The sequence below is a fragment of the Diachasma alloeum genome, unplaced genomic scaffold, assembly GCF_001412515.2.
Source record: "Diachasma alloeum isolate Michigan unplaced genomic scaffold, Dall2.0 Dall_scaffold_00672, whole genome shotgun sequence".
NCBI lineage: Eukaryota > Metazoa > Arthropoda > Insecta > Hymenoptera > Braconidae > Diachasma > Diachasma alloeum.
In genome coordinates this window covers 228829-251224 of record NW_021680804.1, presented here as the reverse complement: position 1 = coordinate 251224, position 22396 = coordinate 228829, and the positions used below count along the sequence as shown (strand labels likewise).

The 22396-nt window shown below is 38.5% G+C and overlaps 1 protein-coding gene across 1 annotated transcript in view; it reads left to right on the top strand.

The window, feature by feature from the left end:
- LOC107044068 (ubiquitin-like protein 3) overlaps window positions 1-22151 on the top strand; it is a 28371-nt gene extending 6220 nt beyond the window's left edge. Inside the window, exons 3-4 of the mRNA XM_015265811.1 lie at window positions 17727-17891; window positions 20088-22151. Coding sequence (XP_015121297.1) covers window positions 17727-17891; window positions 20088-20152 — 230 coding nt within the window. The 3' untranslated portion in view covers window positions 20153-22151. The remainder of the gene's footprint in view (window positions 1-17726; window positions 17892-20087) is intronic.
- The last annotated feature ends 245 nt before the right edge of the window (window positions 22152-22396 follow it).

Below are 22396 nucleotides of genomic sequence, written 5' to 3'. Positions count from 1 at the left end.
TTGATCGTCTCAAACTTATCCGTTTGTGACCTCAGAACTGGACTTTGATTTCTCACTCAATAACTATCAATGGCGGGAAAACAAATGAGTAATATTGGAAATAATAGACAAAGTCGCAGTAGAGATTATACAGTCGTATTTTTGCTGAAAGAATGGTTCTTCTGTCAGCTCAAACTTCTGCTTCGGGGAAAATTTTTTGGTTTGCATTCAAACAGATTATTATTTATCATGATATTTGAATCCTGGCATTCTACTCGAAAGAATATGTATTCATATGCCACTGTCAGATTTTCAAGTAGAAAGAATAAATTTGTCGCTGCAGAATATTTTCTCGTGGGGAATAATAATCTTGAGACCAGAAAATTTTGTACAGGTGAACATTTATCTTTTCGGCAGACCTAATTTTTTCTCTCAGTGCAGCAACGAGGCAACGTTCCGGAGTACTGGATCGTTAAATCGACACAATTGTCATTATTGTTCAAGGGTACATCCTCACTGGACGCAACATCGATCATCAGCATCGTTGGAAAGTAAACGTGTGGTGCGGTGTTGTTGATGGGCAAGTGATGGGCCCATATTTCATCAATGGTACTGTCAACGGACAAAATTACCTGGAATTCTTACGTAATCAACTATTAGTTCTGATGGAGAACGTGAACTTCCAAACAAGACAGAGAATGTGGTTTCAGCAGGGGTCACGCTAAAAAAGTCTGAAACTTCAATTTGACCACAGAACTCTTTTGCGGCATTTTTCGTGTAAAATTAGAGGAAATCACATGAACGACGAGGTATTTGAAACCAACTCATCAAGATGAACAAGTTTTATTCGAATGAAAAATACGGTTGCTATTTGAAAAAAGCACTTTGTGCTTGCAGCTTGCAAGCATGAGCTTGAAAGCTCGAAATAATGGATATATCGAATGTCCCCCTCAAAACCCTACAATTTTTATTCCGAACATTTTTTTTTACTCGCCCGTCTTAGGAGATATTTGGGTGCATTTTTTCAAATGGGACACCCTGTATATTGTTGATTCTTTCAGAAATAATTCTTCATGAATGGTACATGGTTGTACATAAATGGTCTAATTTTTTATTTAAAAAAACGAAATTAGCTGTGTAGAAGTTGCATTTCAAAAAACTAACTCGTAATAGTGATTGCGCACATTTTTTCAAAAATTTTGAAAAAAAAACTGTAACTTAAAATTTAGAGGCCCTGGACTATTTTTAACATTTTAAACATCTGCGGGGCACACGAACAATAAGTCATTAATTTTTATGCACTAATTGTTCGTTTTTAGACATACATAATTGATCTTCAATGTATGAGAAATCTTAATCCAATACCCCGCGACTTTTAAAACTCATAGGAGTCTTCCCTCGGCGTCGCTTCGGGCCGCCAACTTCACACTCGTGAAAATTCCGTCTCACTCGTATCGAAATATACTATTTTTCACTCGTACCGTAATATGTCACTAGGCCTCGCTTCGCTCCATTACATCACAGTTTCCGGGCGCAATGACATAATAGTATATTTCAATACGAGTGAGACGGAATTTTCACGCGTGTGAATTTGGCGACCCGAGCCGAAGCCGAGGGCTGCCAATCACACGAGTTGAAAATTCCCGTCTCATATGTGTCGAACTATATTTTTTGACAGTGATGTTACGTTCAATGAGTGGCCGAATGGTGCCTTTTTTCATTTACAAGTAAACGAAAAGACTTTTCGTTTACTTTTCGTTTATGAGTAAACGAAAAGGCACTTTTCGACGCTAGGTGATGTAGCAGCAGAGTCAAAAAAGTATTATCTGACGAATGGGACTTTATAATTCGAGCCAAAGGCGAGGTATCGCCTGATGATATAATATACTATTCTACAGCCATCCATTGAATGTTGGAAAAAATGTATCGCATTCACCATGAAAAAGAGTTCACGAAATAATTCACAAACTCACTTTATCTGAAAATTCAATAGAAACTTAATTTCGAATCCAATTTACTACTGAAAAACGGCAGAGAGTCCCTCAACTCGCGCAAAAAATTCTATTAAATTTCCGACGAAACTGCAAACTCAACTCAATCCAATTTTAAATTCTGATATTAGATTCCAAAACTAGAGGCTGAGTTTTTTTCTCGTCGGGTCGAAAAAGCCATCATATATCAGGCACTGAAAAAAATACAATACAGGCACTAAAAAAAAATTCCAGATTGTCACAATCAACGATGAAGACCGTGAAAATATTTTTAATTGACAAAATTTTAGCACTTTTAATCATTGATTGTACCAACCCTGTTAAAAAATTTGGTTTGAAATTTCCGGTACACTTGTTGGAAATTTTTATTGAATTTAATTACCACTGAAATTTCAAGCAATTTCGTCATTGAAAATTCAGCAATTCGTGGAGAAATCAAAGAGAACTGTAAATGTCAGTTCCATTTTTCCCTGAGAATAAATCGAAAACCAGAAAATTCCGGTAAATATATTCTGGAATTTTCAGGACAGTGACACTGAATGCGACTTAAAGGGAAAAACGTTATAAAATTTTAGATTTCACTGAAAATCCAATCTAATTTGACACTGAATATTCATAGTAGATTGGAAATTCAATTGAATTAAGGAATCCTCGTCCTTATGCTGCTTAAAATTCTTGAATTTTACTGAATTTTCAGTGCAACCTGAAATTTCATTATTTTTTTTCCTCTAAATCGAATTCAGTGTCACTGTCCTGAAAATTAGTAGTCTATCCTTCATGAAATTTCATTTTTGTCTAACAGTGAAGCTCGAATGACTTATTTTGCAAATTATCCATTCTTGTTTCAATGGCCTCTCAAGTTGGTCCAATCTTTTAACCCCTCCCGGCATCCAAAGGAGGGAAAGATTGCGATAAGAATGGACTTGTTCCTGGAAATCAGTGTTATCTCCCAGCGTAGGTTCTGCATATAAATGCATCATCATGTGTCCCATCACTCAAAACATGTCTGAACCTCTCTTCCATTATCCCACGAAGTAAATTTCAAATTTTCTTTCCATTTATTTCCCCCAAAATTGTTCAATGATACATCAAATAAACGCTGTTATAACTGTCCAACAGTAGTGAGAATTGTTTTTGTCTACCACTCAATAAAACGTGCTTGAATATTGTTGAATATGATTTACGATACAAGCAACATGATGGGCGCAACGTTGGCGGCATGCACACCGGCTAGTCCTCTTTTCCCATCAGTTGAAATGTGACATTTTCCACGAATAGTCCTGAGGGGCTTGGCCATGTATATCTGTATATACACGAGAGAGCACCATTGCACGTGACGCGTGAGAAAATACCACGAAATGTGCTCCCATTCTGACGCGAGAGATACGGATGATGAAAAAAAAAAATGTAAAAAGGGTGAGAAGAGGAAGAGTGAGCGTTGAATATAACAGATAGTTGCAAAAATAGTTCGAAATAATTTCGAGGAGTGATGGCGTGTACCGCAGTAATAATTCAGGTGAATCAAGTGTACATGTATGTACTCTTCGTACATTACCACGTAATGGTGTAAAATTTTATAACACATATATTTGATCCATTATCGTTAAATTATCTTTGGGGTGCTGGCGTATTATCAGCATGAAATTACTGGTTAAAGTAGGGGGAGAGAGGGGGAGATTGTAATTACGACGGGATTGTTAACGTACTTGTGTTAAGGTATGTATTTTGGTCGCGCCTCTCGGTTAAATTGTGTAGTCTCAATTTACCTTTGCCATCACTCAGAATTGTATTTTCTACGAAATTCACCTGCGGGATCTGTATTAATATTATCTGAAACGCGGGTGGTAATTAGCTATCTAGCAGAATATAAATATGCTCGTGAATACTTGATGAATTTCAACGCGCACGGAAAATTGAATTCATAATTGTTTGTTGAAAAATTATGGCCATTTTTCTGATAATTGAAAAAGTTAGTAATCCTTTTGAAATTTTATTAAATTGAGAATATTGTTGTTGGGTGTTTCAATTCGTCTGTAATATCGATAAAATTTTACAATAATTTCATTATTTGACTTTTGAAAGCATATTTTGATGCTCGACACTGAAAGAAAAACAAACATGTTCTCAAACAAGTTTTGTTTAAGGATAATCGGGCGAACTGGGAGAATTTATTATGAATTTTTTTAAAAGTGGTCATTTAACCCGTGATCTTACACGGAGAGAAATTTTTGGTAAAAATTACCCTTCCAGAAGGATAAACGTGTATTATTGAAATTTTTCGTCTGATTTATATCCGGAAGTTCGATAAAAATTTATGTTAAATAATAAAATTTATCATATGTAATAGTATATTTCGTAACGAGTGCAAAAAAGTGTTTTTTGGCGAGTGGGAGGTTTATATCACGAGCCGAAGGCGAGTGATATAATCCCACGAGCTAAAAAACATTTTTTCACGAGTTACGAACAATATTTTTCATCACAATGTGGCGGAAACTGGACTTTTAGGTACGCGGAGCGTGCCGAAAAATTCACTTTTCGTCACAGCGTGATGAAAAATAAATTTTACCTTTCCGCATGGTAATTTTCGCAGAACAAATCAAGAATTGTCCATACATTTGTCAAAATGTACATAGACAAAGACAAGAAATATCTATGTGAAGGATAAAAATTATTGTTATCCTGGTAATTATTATAAAATTCATAGAATAATTTTTATTCACCCAACTCTAGTATAGTATATTTCGATATGAGTGAGACAGAATTTTCACGAGTGTGAAGTTGGCGGCCCGAGGCGAAGCCGAGGGCTGCCAATCACACGAGCTGAAAACTCCTGTCTCACATGTGTCGAACAATAGTTTTTGACAGTGATCCCGGGTAGAAATCACGCTGCTCGAGCTCGCCTCGGAACCCGTATCCCAGCTAGAAATACGCCACTCCGCCCCAGCTTGGGATAAACTCCACGCGCGTCACATGTACCCCGGGTAGAAATCACGCCGCTCGAGCTCGGCTCGGAACCCGTATCCCAGCTAGAAATACGCCACTCTGCGCCAGCTTGGGGGAAACTCCACGCGCGTCACATGTACCCGAGGTTGAGCCGCGTCACGCGCTCACAGCCCAGCGTTAAACTATTACCCGAAACGCTTCGCCGGGCTTTAGTTGAATGGCCACTGCTCAACCTCAGGTTCATCTCCAATTACTCAATCCCAGTATACTTAACCTCAATAATGATTTGACAGGTCCGATGGCATCGTGATTTGAGCGAAAAAACAATCGAATAAATGTGAAGATGGCATGCTTTTTCAGATGAACAATCACAAGCTCATCAGAAATAACGTGATATTAACTAATCGAATGGGATTAATCTGAAAATACAAGGTAGAACAATTCACTGAAACGTAGTCAAAACTTTCTTTTTTCTCGCGAATACAACAAACAAAATCAAGAAAAATAATCACTTGAAAAACGTTAACGAACCTTTATTATTAATTATCAACGCTACAGGAGAGGATATTCTTCATTTTTCGATAGGCCTACGAGTTCTAAGAATATTCTACGATTTATTAGGGAAATGTTGAATACAGGTATGCCAAAATAACACGCATGAAAAAATTCAACAGAAAAACCTAGCGCTTTCTATTAAATTTCTATTGGAATTCTATGAGAATTCTCTGGAAGTTCTATTAGAATTCTATTCGTTTCTTGCGCCGATTCTATAGGAGATTATGCAACTTCATAGAGTCTTTTTGTTAAGGTAAAATTTGGTGCAAGAAAGTAAATAGGTTTTTATGTTCCTATAGATTTTCTTAGGCATAAGATTTCTAAGTTCTTTCCGCTCGGTTTTTCTTCTTTTCTTTTAATCAAATGCAGGAACAAAACTTGGAAAATTCATGCCCAATAGTTTCTGTGGAAGAAATCCTAACAGAATAAATTATCTAGAAAAATCAATGGATTTTTTTCTACAAACAAATATCTATTAAAAATGCAGGGGAAAGTTGCATAATTTTCAATGGCATTGACGCAAAAAAAATAGAATTTTTCAATAGAATTGCAATAAAACTTAAATAGAATTCTCATAGAGCTCCAATAGAAATTCAATAGGAATTCTTAGAGAAAGTGCCAGGTTTTATATTCGATGACAGAGGGAAAAATCAGTAAATTTCAAATTTTATAGAAAGTTCAGTGGAATTCCATTTTTTTTTATAGTAAGAAGACAAGGATTTTCCAAAGTATTCAAATTTTAAATCGATATTCTAAACATGCATAAATATCATTCTATTCCACCCTCCACTCGAAACGACACGACTCAATCGGAGCTGAGTTCTAAGCGTTGAGCCACAGCTCAAACTCAAGTGCCGGGTTATGCCGTCTGATGAGCGTTCGACTGTGAGCCGGTATGGAGCGGCGTGTCGCGGCGTGAACTCGGGTCAAGCGGCAAGCTGAGACTGAGCTCGCGCTTACCCGAGTTGCGGCTCAATCCCCAGTTGAATTTCTACCCGGGATGTTACGTTCAGCGAGTGGCGAACTGTGCCTTTTTTCGTTTACTAGTAAACGAAAAGACTTTTCGTTTACGAGTAAACGAAAAGGCACTTTTCGACACGAGGTGAACGTAGCAGCAGTGTTAAAAAATTATATCCATCATGCACATCAAAAACTAACCAGATGCGCGCGACACTTTTTATCCTTCCAAACAATAAATTCTACCAGTAGATATACAACCAAGGATATCTTCGAAACTAAGGGAGATAGCGAATTTTCCTCGAAAAATTGGGGGTAGTAGGAGGGGTGGTATATTAAGAATTCTCGGTAAACAACCCCTTCCCCCCCCCCCCAATTTTTCAAGGAAAATTCGCTAATAGCTCCCTTAGTTTCGGAGATATCCTTGAAAAACTTACCGCAATGCTAAACGACTGCGGGCGGAAGGGGGGGGGGGGAGTTTATAAATTTGTAAATTAGTTTTTTCTTTGCGCCTCTCTCTCTAATGCAATGCGTGCAAGAGAGAGGCAGATCCAGCCAGGCTACCTCCTCTCCGTCATTAAACCTCAGTCCGAACTTGCGTGGTGCGTGGAAGAGATCTGTAGGTAAGGTTAGTATTTTTTACCATTCTGGAACAGTAATTTTTATACAGACATTCGTAAAAACTACCAAGATATTTAATAATTTTTATCCGCGGATACTGGCAATTTTTACTCAGATAAGAACAAATATTATCCGGAAATGTTCATTAAAATTTATCCACACTAAGGATATTTATTGCTCTAAAAATAAACTGCTACAGAATTACCCTTCCATCCGGGTAATTTTTACCCCGATTTCACTATAATTTTTACCAAAAATTTCTCTCCGTGTATGCAGCCAAAGTCATGAAACTTTAGACACATTAAGGACATGTAATCTAAGATTTTTTGAGTAAAAAAGATTGTCGCCTAGGAACATTGTTTATTAATAATAGCGAAAAAAGTACTGAAAAATGAAATTTCTGCGCACGCAGCCCAAACGAGCAGCTATGTCCCAAGTACCGATCGGGTGGGATTAGCGCGGTCAATTTAAACGTCTCTTGAGAGAGAGCGATAAAGCGTAGTCATTAGAGCTCCCTCGANCCGCTCTCAAAAATGCTGCAAATCTTAAAGGTGCATTCATACAAAATGACCTCACGAAGGCTGAACAACTAGCTGACTTTAATCNTATGTCCCAAGTACCGATCGGGTGGGATTAGCGCGGTCAATTTAAACGTTTCTTGAGAGAGAGCGATAAAGCGTAGTCATTAGAGCTCCCTCGAACCAGTGGTACCAGCTCCTGGTGAAAAAAAAACTACCGACGACGTTGCCACTTTTTCGCATGGATTAATATCTTTTCATTTATTAAAAAAAAAAACAATTTGAAAACCATTCAATGCGTGGAACAGATACAAATAAATTTGATTAGCTCTAAAAATAATTTTTAACCGGAGATACTCCCTAATATTGCCTGAATTTTGAATCCGCACGGGAAACATTTCTTTGTTCAGTGATTGGTCTTCTGCAGGAAAAAAATAGAAATCCCCCCGCCTCACCTCCCACATTTCCTCCTCGCCCGATTATCCTTAAGCTGAGCAATGGTTTCGTTCGAACACGGAGAGAAAAGCTGGATAAAAAAAACCTCGAAAATCGTGCAAATTTTAATATACGAATGGTAATAGTGGAGCAAAATGTAATTCAGTGAAAAAATGTTTTTTTGTGGATATCTTACGATTTTCTCGGTAAAAAAATACATCTACACTGCGAAAAAAAAATTTTAATATTTGAAACATATTTTCTTGAGACAAGTAATTTTTCTTCAATTGGTTAATACTCCCAGGCATCTCAAGTCACGTGGTTCAAGAAAGGTCTCATGCTCTAAAATATTCTTTTCGTGAGAAGACCCGGTAAACCGCGATTCTAACCTCGCTTCGCTCGGTTTGATCGCGGTTTACGGGCCTTCTGACGAAAAATTGCATTCATCACACGGTCCGAAAGTATTTTCTGACGAATGTGGCTTTGTAGGCCGGGCCGAAGGCGAGGATTGTGGTGAAAATAACTATGTACTCAAATATGATTTTGTCGTAAATGAACTCACTCAAATCGCGTAGAAGAATCGTAAATCTTCAAGAATTTTTTGTTTTCGTGATTTTTTTTTGTTATGCAGTTGCAATATTTCGATATGTAATATATTCATGATATAATGCGCAACGATAATGATAAATGAGAATTCATTCGAGTTCCGCGAACCACAAACATTCTGAGATTTAAACCATTGAAAATAATTTACTTCTCTCGGGGGAACGGTGCGAACTTGGTCCAGAGTGGTTGAGTCCAGAGTTGTTGTCTAAATTTTCTGTTTTTTTTCCTAGAACGCCCAATCTATTAATTCAAGCGAAGGTATGTATGTGATCTCCTGATTCCAGAGCTCCGTTTAATTACAAAATACCTGCTCAATTAGCAAAATCATTCTAGTAATCTACATTTTATTCACTGAAATTATCACATAAGGTTAGTCCTTTTCCACCCGTTCCTTAGCCATCAGACCCTCGAAGNCCGCCCCCCTCCAGTGTACCAGTCAAGCTCCTCTAGCACCTCTCCACCTCCCTCTCAAATCAAGTGGAAAAGAACTAATATAGATGAATACACCCTTCACTTGTCCAATTCCATCAACCTTGTCCCCAGCCTTAACCAAGACGTAAACTCCCTTATGCACAACCTTCATCCCACTATAACACAAGCTGCTGAAGCAGCNTCTTCAGAAAAATTCATGGATACCGAAACTCCGTCCAAACGTAAGAGACGGTCACAAGATTCTAAATCTCCTGAGGAAGATCTTGCGTCACCTAAAAGACCGAAATCTAACCCTAACATGCCAATTCCCCAGGTGCAGATTTTCTTGGAGGACTCTTCTAACCAAAAAGAACACTACGGGGATGCGAAAGACGAGAGCAACTTGTCATCTAACGAATCTCCCCTGACATCACCTATAATGTCCACTCAANTCCCACTATAACACAAGCTGCTGAAGCAGCTGGTATGACAGTCAGGACTCCCTCCACTGTCCCGGCCCGAGTACCCAAACCTTGGTTCGATAAAGACTGCCAAATTGCTAAGAAGGATGCCGAAAGATCGCTAGCTGCGTGTCGGAAGGCAGGCTTCCAGACGGATGCACTTGCCTCTTACCATAACTCGAAGAAATCCTACTTCATCCTGATGTTTGAAAGGAGAATGGCTTACTACGACGACTTACGTGACAAAATTGCAAACACGAAATCCATTTGTGAATTCTGGCAAGCAGTANTTTGAAGAAAAACTCCAAGCTACCCTCAACCCATCATGGACAAGCTAGAAAGGCAAGAAAAAGAATTGAAAAAGAATAACNGGTACGGTCCTTCCGAGTGAGAACCTGCTCCCCATCACTCAGAGTTGAAATTTGGCAGGCTTTTTATGACAAAGTATTCCCAGTCAGGTCAACCACCACTATTACCTTCGAAGGACAAGGTGACCCCATACTCGACTCTCCGATCACGCTTGCTGAGCTAGAAAAAGTACTAGTTGAAGCAAAGTCAGGTAAATCTCCAGGGTTTGATGGTATCTCTACCGAATTCTACAAAGCCCTCCCACCTAATGGTACGATCTACTTGCTCAACCTATTTAATAAGATCCTGGACTCTGGAGAAATGCCAACTTCTTGGTTCGATATAGTTATGACAATGATATTCAAAAAAGGTGACAAGACTAAGCCAGAGAACTACCGAGGCATTGCATTGGTAAATGTAATAACAAAACTCTTCACCAAAATCTTATGCCAACGGCTTGACAAGTGGGCTGAATCCAATTCCATCTATCCTGAGTGCCAAGCAGGGTTTAAAAGAGGGCGTTCAACTCTGGATAATATCTTCGCTGCGCACGCTGCTGTTCATCTCCAACTGCGCCATGGCAACCGTAAAGTTTTTGGTCTGTTTGTGGATCTGAAAAGAGCTTTCGACTCAGTTAGCCACGATCTTCTATGGCAAAAGCTCAGTGTTTCAGGTGTCTCCCACAACTTCATCCGCACCATAAAAAATCTCTATGACCACGCCGCACTGAGAGTCAGAACAGGCGGTCTACTTACGGAGAAAATTGATATCACCGAAGGGGTTCTTCAGGGTGAGAGCCTGAGCCCAACTCTATTTCTACTGTTCATGGCTGACATCAAAAGTTTCCTCCGGGGTAGAGGCCACTCCGGTCCTAGTATTGACGCATTGAATGACGTTCTTGCGCTACTCTTTGCCGATGATCTGGTGCTCTTTACATCTAGCCAAATCCAAATGTATCACGTGCTGAAGGACCTTGAAGCCTACTTTGATGCTAACCAACTAAGTATCAATGTCTCCAAAACTAAGCTCATGATATTCAGGACTGGAGGAAGACTCTCGCTTCTACCTAATTACCCACTCAAGGTAAAAAATGAGATAGTTGACATTGTCTCCACTTACACATACTTGGGAGTGGAATTTTCTACCTCCTCGCTGGGAAGGTGTGCTGCTACGGCAGCGGTAAATAAAGCTCAGATAGCCACTGGTACTGTTATCGCTCTACTAGCGCGGGCTAGCTCTGACTCTTGGGAAGCTCCTCTTAAACTTTTCGACTCGATGGTAATGTCAACACTTTTGTATGCTGCCCCGACGTGGGCTCTTCAATATACAGATTTAGCTGAAAAAATCCAAATAAACTTCTTCAAGAGACTCTTACTACTCCCGACATGTACTCCGGGCTATCTGGTTCGACACGAAGTGGGAGTAATTGGAGTCGTCCATAGGGTTGTAAAGCTGACTTTTTCCTGGTACGCCAAAGTCCTTAGTCTGGATCCATCCAGACTCCCAAAAATTTGCCTCTTGAGCTACATGACTTTGACAAAGTCAGCGAAAGGCAGGAATCTAACACCAGCGGCGCTGGCCCGTGAAAAGAGCTACAATCCAATTCTACAACTCGAACACATCCTAGAGTCAGCTGGGATATCCTTCGACTGCACAAAACCGGACGAGTCCTACTGGGCTTCTGAGCTACCGCGGGTGCTGGAAGAGCTCCGCCATTTCCTGATCACTGAGGATGTCAACCGTTGCTCAGCCTCTTCGTTCTGCCAACTGAGACTTCCCAGACTGGGAAACGGAGTTCCTGCTGCCTATCTTCAAAAACGCTTCCCATTGGTTATGACGAGGACAAAGGCTCAAGTCAGACTCGCAAATACTCTGTTCCTAAACCTTGCCATCAATAAAACCTTCCACAAAATTGATCCCTCCCAAGACTGCCAACTATGTTCCCCGGGTACACCAGAAACATTAACCCACATATTGTTGGACTGCCAGGCATATTCGGAAATCCGTCGCTCCCTACTTCCCAACTTTCTTCCCGAGACCCCAAATCCCACTACCAGAATAGATATCCTCATCAGCTTCTTGGAATCAGGAGACACGCATGCAACGAAAAGTCTCTTTTTATTCCTCAAATGTGTAATCAAAAAAAGGGCCTCCAAGTTAGACATTGATACAGCTCCTCTAAATTCACATTCCAACTCGCGAGCGAAAAAAGTTAATCTCATTACAAATTACTTTAAACGTGTATGATAATTTTTATTCTCTATTAACTGAACATTGTTAATCTATATTTTTATTTTAGAAAGAGAACAACCCTGATATGACAAAGTGTAAACCTGCATTATGTAATACTCTCTAATTTATCGCTATTATATTAATGGTCTGATAGACTTGTACTCAAATTCAGACTGCTGTTTGTCTGTGTAATTCAGGTGGAATACTACCTCCAACTCTCTTATATATACTTTTAAGGGCCTTTACCTCAATTATTTTTGTATTTTTGTACCTATTTTAACGCTAAACAACTCTGGACTTCTCTCTACCTGGCTTTCTCATAGACACGTAGGTGACTCTCACCTGCTCCTTTCTTTGATCAACACTATAGCTGCCTATTAAACTATTGAGTACCGTTCCTCCCGCATACTTATCTTTATCCATATTATTTATATTTATAATTACTTGTACTATCGCTGTAAAAAGATTGTACCTCATAATCAGCTGAATAAATAATAATAATAATAATAATAATTTACTGCTCTCAAGTAAATATGGTCTACATATTAGGAAATTTTTCTCTCAGTGTATGGATGCAAAAATTATCCTCCTGTTTAGTAAAATTTCCCACACCAGCAGGGGATTGTTTATTTTGTATCCGTTTGAAGGTCATGGGGACGAACGGAAGTGAATGTTTACCAAACGGGTTCGGTAAAAATGATTCTCCGTTACAAAAAAATTATACGAAAAATTCGAGCAATAGGGAACTTGCATGAATTATTTTCAATTTTCTAATCATAAGTTTGGGACCTGAATAATTCATTCTTTATTCGCAAAGGTTTGAAATATTGCTCATTAATTAATAATTAATTGTTAAAAGTTGAAGATTTCAAACGCTTTGAAATCGCTAATAANATTTCGGTACAAATCACCCTCACGTTTAGTAAATTTTCCCGGGATAACCGAGTAAAATTCACTATTACTCTCGCACTTTTTCTTCTATTTAAGGTGAAAAAGTACTGGAAATCGAGGTTGCTCCACGATTACTTGACTTGTTTGGTAATTTTTCATCAACTTTTTTCTCCGACAACATACGAAGGGTCCGAACATAATTTGTCTCATGAAGCGGACCATTTACGTGGAATTATGTCTTTCCAGGGTGAAAATAGCTTTCATCAATCCGAGTAGAAATTTTAGTACTTGGCCGGTCAGGCCCTGGTCCGCTGTGCCGTAGAAAAATTACGGTTGCCACATCAGGGCCTGATAGGAAATGTAATGCAAAGCATGATCAGGACCTGATTTCTAAACCTGATAAGGGCCGTGACAGGCGGCCTGGTTTCGCCCTTACCTGGCATAGACTTTGCTACAAATTAATAAATTGGGCCAAAATTGAATAATAATAAATAAATAAATAAAGTCCCAGAATAGGCGGGTCGAGAAAAAAAAGAAAAAAAACACCCANAATGTCACAGACGGTCGAGCGGTGGACCAATCACAGAATGGCTCGAGTCGACTTAACCCAATCTTGAGGTGCGCCTCGGCCAATGGAGGACGACAACTCCCCACTCTCTTCTTTTTCGACCAATGAAGCGTCATCTGACCGTCTTCGTGACGTCATGACCGGAAAATTGACCTCGAAAACGACTGATTTTCAATTAATTATGATAAGACATCTAGGCAATATTTCTCTATAATTTTCGCCGTTTAGCTATCCATATGTTATGAAAAATGTGTAAATAGGGGAATTAGAAAGAATTGAGCTTCATGCAAGTTTCCTATTAATCAAGTTCACTGGGATAATTTTTGATGAGATAGAGAATAAATTTTTCATTGCTCAAGCCCAAAAAGGGCTCTTTTACCGACGGTANCACCCAGAGCGAGACTTGAACTCGGGACCTTCCGCGTAGTAGTTATGTACCTTTTTTTTTAGAGTTTATTTATTCAGGTCATTTGAAATCACATTTTTTACAGGCATGAGTTAAACTCCCTAAAAAAACGCCTTAAAATTATCAAATAATATTGGGTGAAAAAGGTGGTCTGTGGTGAGACGTCTCGCTATTCTAATATGATTTTTTAGGAACGCTAAATGATACATTAAAAACATTTTGTGTGAAAGTTGAGTGAATCAGAAGAAAAAAACAGTATTTCGTCATTTGACGTATTGAATGTGGAAAAATTTTGACCAAAAGCAAAACCACGTCACCAGTGTTAGTTTAGGATACTGTACTTAACAACTACTATGTACAGCTATTTACAAAAGCAAGGCTAACAGGAGTAGCCATCCATCTAACTATATTCATATCTTGAAGACTCGCGAGGAAGCTGGATTTTAGCCAGCATCATCTTCAGCATGCTTGTTGAGTCTCGCTCTTAGTTCAGCGAGATATCTCGCTGAATCATCTAACCATCAGAGTTTGGGGTTAAGACGACTATGATCCAGATAGTCACGTTCAGGGATTGCCGTGGAGAATTTGGTCGACTGGTAGTTGTCGTCAGTTAGCGGGATTTTTTTGTTAGAGGGGTGTCTGGGCAGATGGTACAGCCTTGGGACGTTGTTGGCGTCTTGTATCAGACCAAGTCTGTCAAGGTGCATAAACGCCTGAGGCTGGAGGTATCCAGATCCTGCTGACAGGTTCGTTTCAACAGGGTCAATGTGGCTGAGCTTGTTGATTAACTCATTTTTAATTATTCTCAATTGAGAGTAATAGTCTCTGGTGAGTCTGATGATAAAATTATCCACTCTGGGGATATTAACCTCGTCATACAGTGTTTTATTACTGACCATGTGCAGGAAGTTGGAGTGAGCAGATCGGTATATCTTGAGGGATGCTCGGATGCATTGCTTTTCAAGCAGTCTCATCCTCTCGATGGCAGATGCAGACATGTTCCACCACACTGAACATGCATACGTGAGTAGAGGTCGTACCAGCAGGTGGTAACAAATGATGCGAGCACGGTGTGTTATGTGCCGATTGTAGAAGAGGCGTCTCAGTGATTGGAACCTGGCTGATGCTTTTGCGATCTGAGTGTTCACATGTTTGGTGCAATGGGCTAGATGGTCAATATGAACTCCAAGGTACCTGACCGTTTGTTTGGTTGGGACGATTACTTCTTCACGGCTGTCCGGTTTAAAGGTTTTAATCTCGAGAGAGTTGATGCCAGCCACGTTACATCTATTAACTTCGTGCCAAGGTCGACGAATTAGTATATTCTCACACTTGAGAGGGCTCATACGGAGGTTCCACATTGAATAGTAGTTATTTATCTTGTTGACTAATGTTTGAAGTGTGGGTTGAATGCTCTTCACGTTCTTCCCAGTCACGTAGACAATCAGATCATCAGCGTAGGTTATTGAGTGAGTTCCAGGGGTGGTGTTAAGTCCAAAGGCATTGAGGATGTCCATATCGTTCTTAAAAATCATCGTTTGTTTTGAGTATATCAATAATACTCCCAATAAAATTGTAGTATTGAACTAAATCTAGAATAATATCAATTAGTATAATTTTCCTGATCATCATCCTCCTCCCCTCCAACCCGCCCCCCTTTACCATTTCCACCGCGACTCTTTGTTTGGTGAAAATTTGTCTAAGTCCCATACGGCATGCCTTATCCGGACCTGATCATTGCCGGATCAGGTTCGCCGTATTGAACTTATAGAATTTTCGAAGTTAAGGATTCCCGGCATACCTTACTTTGTCCTGATCATGGCCGGATCGAGTTGGCCGTATCAGGTATACTCAACAAGCACTCGTGTTCAATCAAAACAGGCTGAAAAAGACCCCGGAATTTCCCTTATCAGACATGCCTGATGTAACTTTAATTTTTCTCTATCACAGTAGGCTCAAAAGGCCCTGACTGGGGCATGATCAGGCATGTCTGCTTAAAGTTTGGAATTTATTGGTAAGGTGAAAATGCAATGGTCCCCTTCAGGCCCTGATCTGGCATGCCGTAATCAGGTATACCGTATCGATACCGGAGCAGGGTCTTCTCTGTCAAAAGGTTTGTCTGACGAAATTTCTACTCGGGAAGTGGAAATGATGATTGATTAAATTATAGGATTGCCCCTAAATAATCATTATTATTCTATTTAATGATTCATTCCTTATCCTTAAGTATTGGATAGCCAAAATGAAAAACTACTCTTCCTTGCCTCGCATAAAACATTCTTCGGGAGCAAAACACATACGGTAGTAAAGAATAACGAGTAGATAGAGCTAGAAATGAGATTTCTTGTTTGCACCGACAATGACAATTTTTTGGAACAACTAAATCAATTTCTGTGTGCGAAAAAGTTTTCATCTCCGGACACTCTTCAAATGTTCAGCACGATATTTTTTTATCTCGGTAATTTTTAACTTACGATGTTTTTGATCTACACTAGACTTATTGAAGACCATTTTTGTTCTTTCAATGCATTATAAACCGTCAAAACTCTATTCTTCGAGAAAAATTCATAAAATGATTTAGAAATGTAATTTTTGAAGATCACTCAGTTGACGCTAATATTCCGACCCTCATTTTTTACCCTCCACTTTTTGACCCTTATATTCTTACACTTAGTGTCTGAGCATCATATTACACTTGAGAGCGCTTGGTACAACCGGGGCTGATACGAAATGATTACCCTCGAATTGAAACATCCATTCCCCATTCGAGTATAAATATACTTGAATCAAGTATATTACATCAGTAACGAAGTAGTAAAACGGTTCAAGTCAATTTTGATTATTGCCCAGTTTTCAATGAATATCTCGGAATCTAAGGAAGATAGCAAAATTTTTGTTATAAACTTTTTTGTAGAGCCAATTGAGAGCTACAACAAATGAAATTACGAAAATTTCGCTATCTCTATTAGATTCGGAAATATTTTCCAAAGACTCAACTGGGAGATATGTCGACTTAAACTGTTTTACCACTTCGCTACTGATGTACTCGAATCAAGAATAATATACTTGAATCAGGTTTGTGTATATACTTGATTCTGATATAAAATATACTCAATTCAAGTATTTCTTCCGTGCAGATTTCACGATTTTAGAAATTTACAAGAGAATGTTTTCTTATATCAAAGAAATGATCTTAGTCGAAAGTAATTTTTTTCTCAGTGTATGGTTCTCCAGACAGGATCGATGTCCTCAATTTTAACAGTATAACTGACGTGACTTATTCTTCTGTCTTTCATAATTTTGGATACCCTCATCCTTTGTCTACTCATTGCAAAATCCAAAATTGTAATACTGAGAATCCTCAGACCAAGATAATCATCTCCCTTTCCGTGTATATGTAACGGTTCGTTCCGCTCTTGCACGCGTGCAATACCTGAATTTCCATTAATCTTTAATTACCTCAACTGCCGGCGCACAAGAGTAAGTTTCCCACAAAATATTATTTTTACTTATTCTTTCCCCCGCCTATTATATCCACCAAGTGTATCCCATATAGGAAGCACTTTCACGCTCTTCAAGGAAGTTTCTCAGTGGGCTTGAAGTGAACTTTTATCTCGAGTGCAACGTCTGCCCGTTGGATAGAAGGGGGATTGAAACATCGTATGAAATAGGATATATTTTTCCAAGACGGAAATGAGGGGAAAAGATAGATAAAAATGGAGGAGACAGAATTGGGGGGAGAAGAACTGTGTTATTTTCGAGTTATTTGAGTTTTCTGATTCTTACGATGTTGATTGGTTGCAGACTGGACGGAGGAGGCAGTCGCCAAGGCAGAAATATTGCGGCTAATTTACCAGGGACGTTTTCTGCACAGCAATGTCACGCTCGGTGCGCTTGGTCTTCCTTTCGGAAAAACAACAGTTATGCATCTGGTACCACGGGAGAACTTGCCCGAGCCTAATTCCCAAGGTATGTTTGTCATGGTTTTCGTATGATTACTCAAATTAAATAAGTGCGTTGAATTTCCCAGGTATACTTCCTCATGGCGAATATATGCATGTCTCTCCAGACCAGTATTAAAATATTGCTCATATTTTTGCAAAGTTCTTGTTATCTCTGTGAGTTACCCAGCCGTCCTTCACTCAAATCCTTCATAAATCCAGTGATAAATATCAATCTATCTCGATTGAACAACATTAATTCAGTAGTGGAATGATAAATGGAGATAAGACCGAAACCGAGATACATGGGAGGTATGAAGGCAGCTTGTTTTATTACAAATATATGGGAAAAGGAAAGATTCAGCAAAAAAATGTCGCAGGATGTTTCAGTAGGAAATTTTTGGGGGATCTCGCTATTGACATTCTTATATAAAAAAAAGTAGGTGTAAGGATAGCTGCAAAATAATCAGCTGTAACTTGAAAACTTGATCGTTATTGATTGAAAAATTCGAACAGAAATTTTTCAAATATATGTCGAATACGAGAAGCTTTTGTCGAAGAAAATGAAGATTTTGTGGAGAATTTCTTGAGCAATAATTTTTTTTCCTGTTATTCTTCAACTCTATTAATTTTAGAGATATGTGCTAAATCATCAACACCTTTCTATCGAAATCAACATTGAAGAGTCTTTTATGTCACACCGTACCGTACGAAGTCAAGTCGGTGCCACTCGGGCATAAATTTAGTTTTCAACGCAAGTGAGTACAGACCTCGCCTTCGGCTCGGCCTGTAAACTTCACATTCGTCGCAAACGAAATTCATGCCCTTGTGGTCTAATATATTATTTGGTTTGAAAACTACGACTTTCAGCAAAAAAAATATCTTTTTGTAATATCTGCCTCAAAAGTTCACTTTTCGAAACCGTTTAGTGTGTGTAAAGTGGTTGTTTTACGCACACCGTGCACAAAAGCAACCACTTTACCCCCACTACGGTTCCGAACAGTGAACTCGGTAGGTATTACAAAAAATTGGATGTGTTACGCGTGCGTGCGAAAAAGTGGTTCTTTACGCACTTGTAACACAATATACTATTTTTTGAAGTCCAGAAGATGCTATAGATAAATATTACTATAACCTGGGGAGGTAAAATAAAGGGGTCGTGCTCACTTGCGAAATTATCACGTGGGTAAGGATCCTTTATTTTAAGTCCCTTGGTTAAAATGATTCTTCTTCGTAAATATCTCGTCAATCCGGATTTTTCGTGAGCAAAATGCAACTGCTTTTTTCATCACCTATGCGTAAAGTGAAATTTTTCGCACACCTCCCACGTGCGTCACTTCGCTTACGCACTCGGAATTCACTTTACGCACGCTCTTACACTTTCGCGCGCCGTACGGAAAACAACCGCTGTAGGCACACTAAACCGTTCCAAAAAGCCCACTTTTCGAAATGGTTTAGCGTGCATAAAACGGTTCTCGTGATCTTGACGCACTCGTGCACAAAAAATAACCATTTTACCGCCACTACCGTTCCAAATAGTGAACTCGGCAGGCATCACAAAATAGTATATTTCGATGCAAGTGCGTAAAAGTGCTTTGTTACATTTTTCTGAAAATTACCAAATTAACCTACTAGTTTCAGAGATATTGGCAAAATAGTCGACCCAATCTTCTTCGTGTAGCGTACTTACAGGATCTTTTACATTCAAAATACCTCGAAAACTAGAGTTTTCAGCATCAGACAGCATTTAAATATCGTACGTGAAGTCCAGAAAAGGCTAAACAAAAAGATTTTTCGACATTTTTCGTAATCTTCGTTGAGTCAAAATTTCATAGTCTTTTTTTCCCAAATATTGAAAAAAACCAGTACATGCACAATAATATCGAGATACCCTTTTCCAGGCCCCAATATCTTTTACAAAGAAAGTCTCGACATCTTTCTCTAAACCTAAAACTCCATGAAATTATTCGTAAGATCCTTCTACATCCTTCAAAACATATTTTGGCGAAATGGAAATTTCATATCCTATCCCTCTGAATATCCCATTAAACCCATAAAGTTCTCCTCGAAACTACTGTAGTTTATAAAATATTCTACTAATACCCGACATTTATTTCCAAACCCACTCGTTTCGGACTTATCCCCATCTACTCCTCCGGTACAAAATCCCAGTCTAACACCACTGAATCCGTAATTTTAATCCGATGAATCGAATCTGTTTCAGATCAGAGACAAAAGAGTAAAGGGGGCGGTAGTAGTTGCTGCTCAGCATCGTGCTGCATACTCTAAACATTGGCCGCCTTGGATTACTGCGAGGTCATTATTAATACACATGAGACAATGGGAAATCCAAGCTGGGCCACGGTTTCTAAGATTTTATGGCTGATGTATAATCGTTAGTGGCTGAGATCTTATGAGCAGTGTAGCTGAGTAATAGTAAAAACCTAGCATTCTGACTGGAATTCACCAGTACTCTGGTTAACGTGGCGGGGACACAATGAAAATCAATTGAATTAATGAGCGCCACGTGAGATGGAAGTTGAACCAATGCATATTTTCTACTAGACGTTAGTTTTATTGTTGAAAAAACGTTTTATGCTGTTCAATGCGTCGTCGAGTGGTGTTATCACAATTTAAAAGAAAGCTATGACCATTGTAATATCGATAATCTAATACTCATAGAAGGGAGACTAGCGTCAGAGCCAAACTTCGATTATAAATGTGCCCCTTGCACATGTCGAATCGACGGATCGTCCCTTCTGCCCAATGCGGGAAATGCTTCGCCACGTGTGACTCATTGTTTTCAATAATTGATGGAAGATATAGCCGTGGAATAATGAAAATAAATCTACTCATCCGCGCTTTAAAAAGTATTCCTGAGTGCCGCTAGACGCGCCATGAGTGCATTAATATGTTGCAAATGCCTTTTGTTATTCAAAAGTTCATTGGCCTCCTGGTACATGACTGCGGCGCACAAATAAAATTCACCGAGATAATTTTAATGATGGAAGTAAATAAATTTCATTACCAAACAAAAACAGCACATGAAAGGGATAATAAATTAATATCATGTAGTATTCATTTCTCCTCCTCTCTCTCCCCGCCTCGCGCAGAAATGCTCTCTGAATAATAAAACTAACAAGACAAAGGGAAAACAAACATTACAACTCAAGAACGAGAAAACAAAATGCTACAGTGCTTAAAGTCTCAATCACTATCCAACTATCGCAGCGTTATTATAATTATTGTAGACCGGAATATGTGTGTGAGACTGGGTCAAATAAAAGATTGATTAAGTAAACCAATTCAGAGAAAAAATGATTTGAAAAAAAAAGAGAAAAAAAATGGCAAAAAAATCGGGTGTATGTGTTTTGAGCGAGATTGATGGAAAAAGAATAAATTTATGTTGTGATATGCAGGTAGTAAATATTATATACATACTATTATTAAAATTATATATAAATATATATAAATATATTAAAATTGGTATGAGACACGTTGACACGCAGTTGAACTCTCATACTATAGACTTTATTATCATGAATTTAGAGAAAAAAATGAAGAAAACAAAAATTAAGTAATATTACGACGCCACTTTGAGAGTTTAGTAATTCAGTATAAAAGAGATGGAGAAACAAATTGCTGAGGAAATGGACATTGGATCTCTTATGGTAGTTATGATTAAATCAAATCTCAAATATATTCCCTGTTAGCTCCTTTTCGTCCCCCTATCGCCGCCACTCCTTCCCACGAGAAACTCAAAAAAAAATACAATTGATGAAGAAAAAGCAAATTTTAAATGAATTATCCCCGTCCAAATTTTTTCGTAATTCGGCCTATAGTGTGGAAATAAAAAAGGCAAATATATCTCGTAGTCCCAGTTGATGCCCAAATGCTACGGGTGAAAACAAAGCATTCGTAGATAAAACGTTTGTTAGATAATTAACGCCCAAAAAAATGATAACAAAGAAATGGAATTAAATGAACCGTTATGATATGTTTTAGCTTATTCCACACATACTCTAACTATTACTAACTGTACTGTACTATATCTCTTACCTACATAACGAAAAAAAATCAAGCAAAATATGTATATATTACTGTCCTCGTGTAGTGTAATTTCATCGAGAACAATTCGACAATTACGTTTTTTTATTTATTACTTATGATTTTCTGTTCCTTCCCCTTGTCCTTGATATCCAATTTTCATACCCAGTTACCTTGTTCCCAATTTACGTTTAAACGAAAACTATAGATTCAAATGAATAAACAAAAATGATATAAACCATGTCATTTGTTTTCAATAAATGAATCGTGATCTTTGGCCTTCAACACATATCAGCAACATTTTATTCGTTTTCTCCCTGCGATTCAAATGCGCAAAGTATTATTGAAGACCACTCAAAGACAGTTCACGATTCCCCTAATGATATACGATAAAAACTCCTATATGAATGCTTAAAAGCTCTTATAAAATGATAAGAATAATGAACAAAGAAACTTTAAATCCGATTTATTTCTTTACTAAAAACA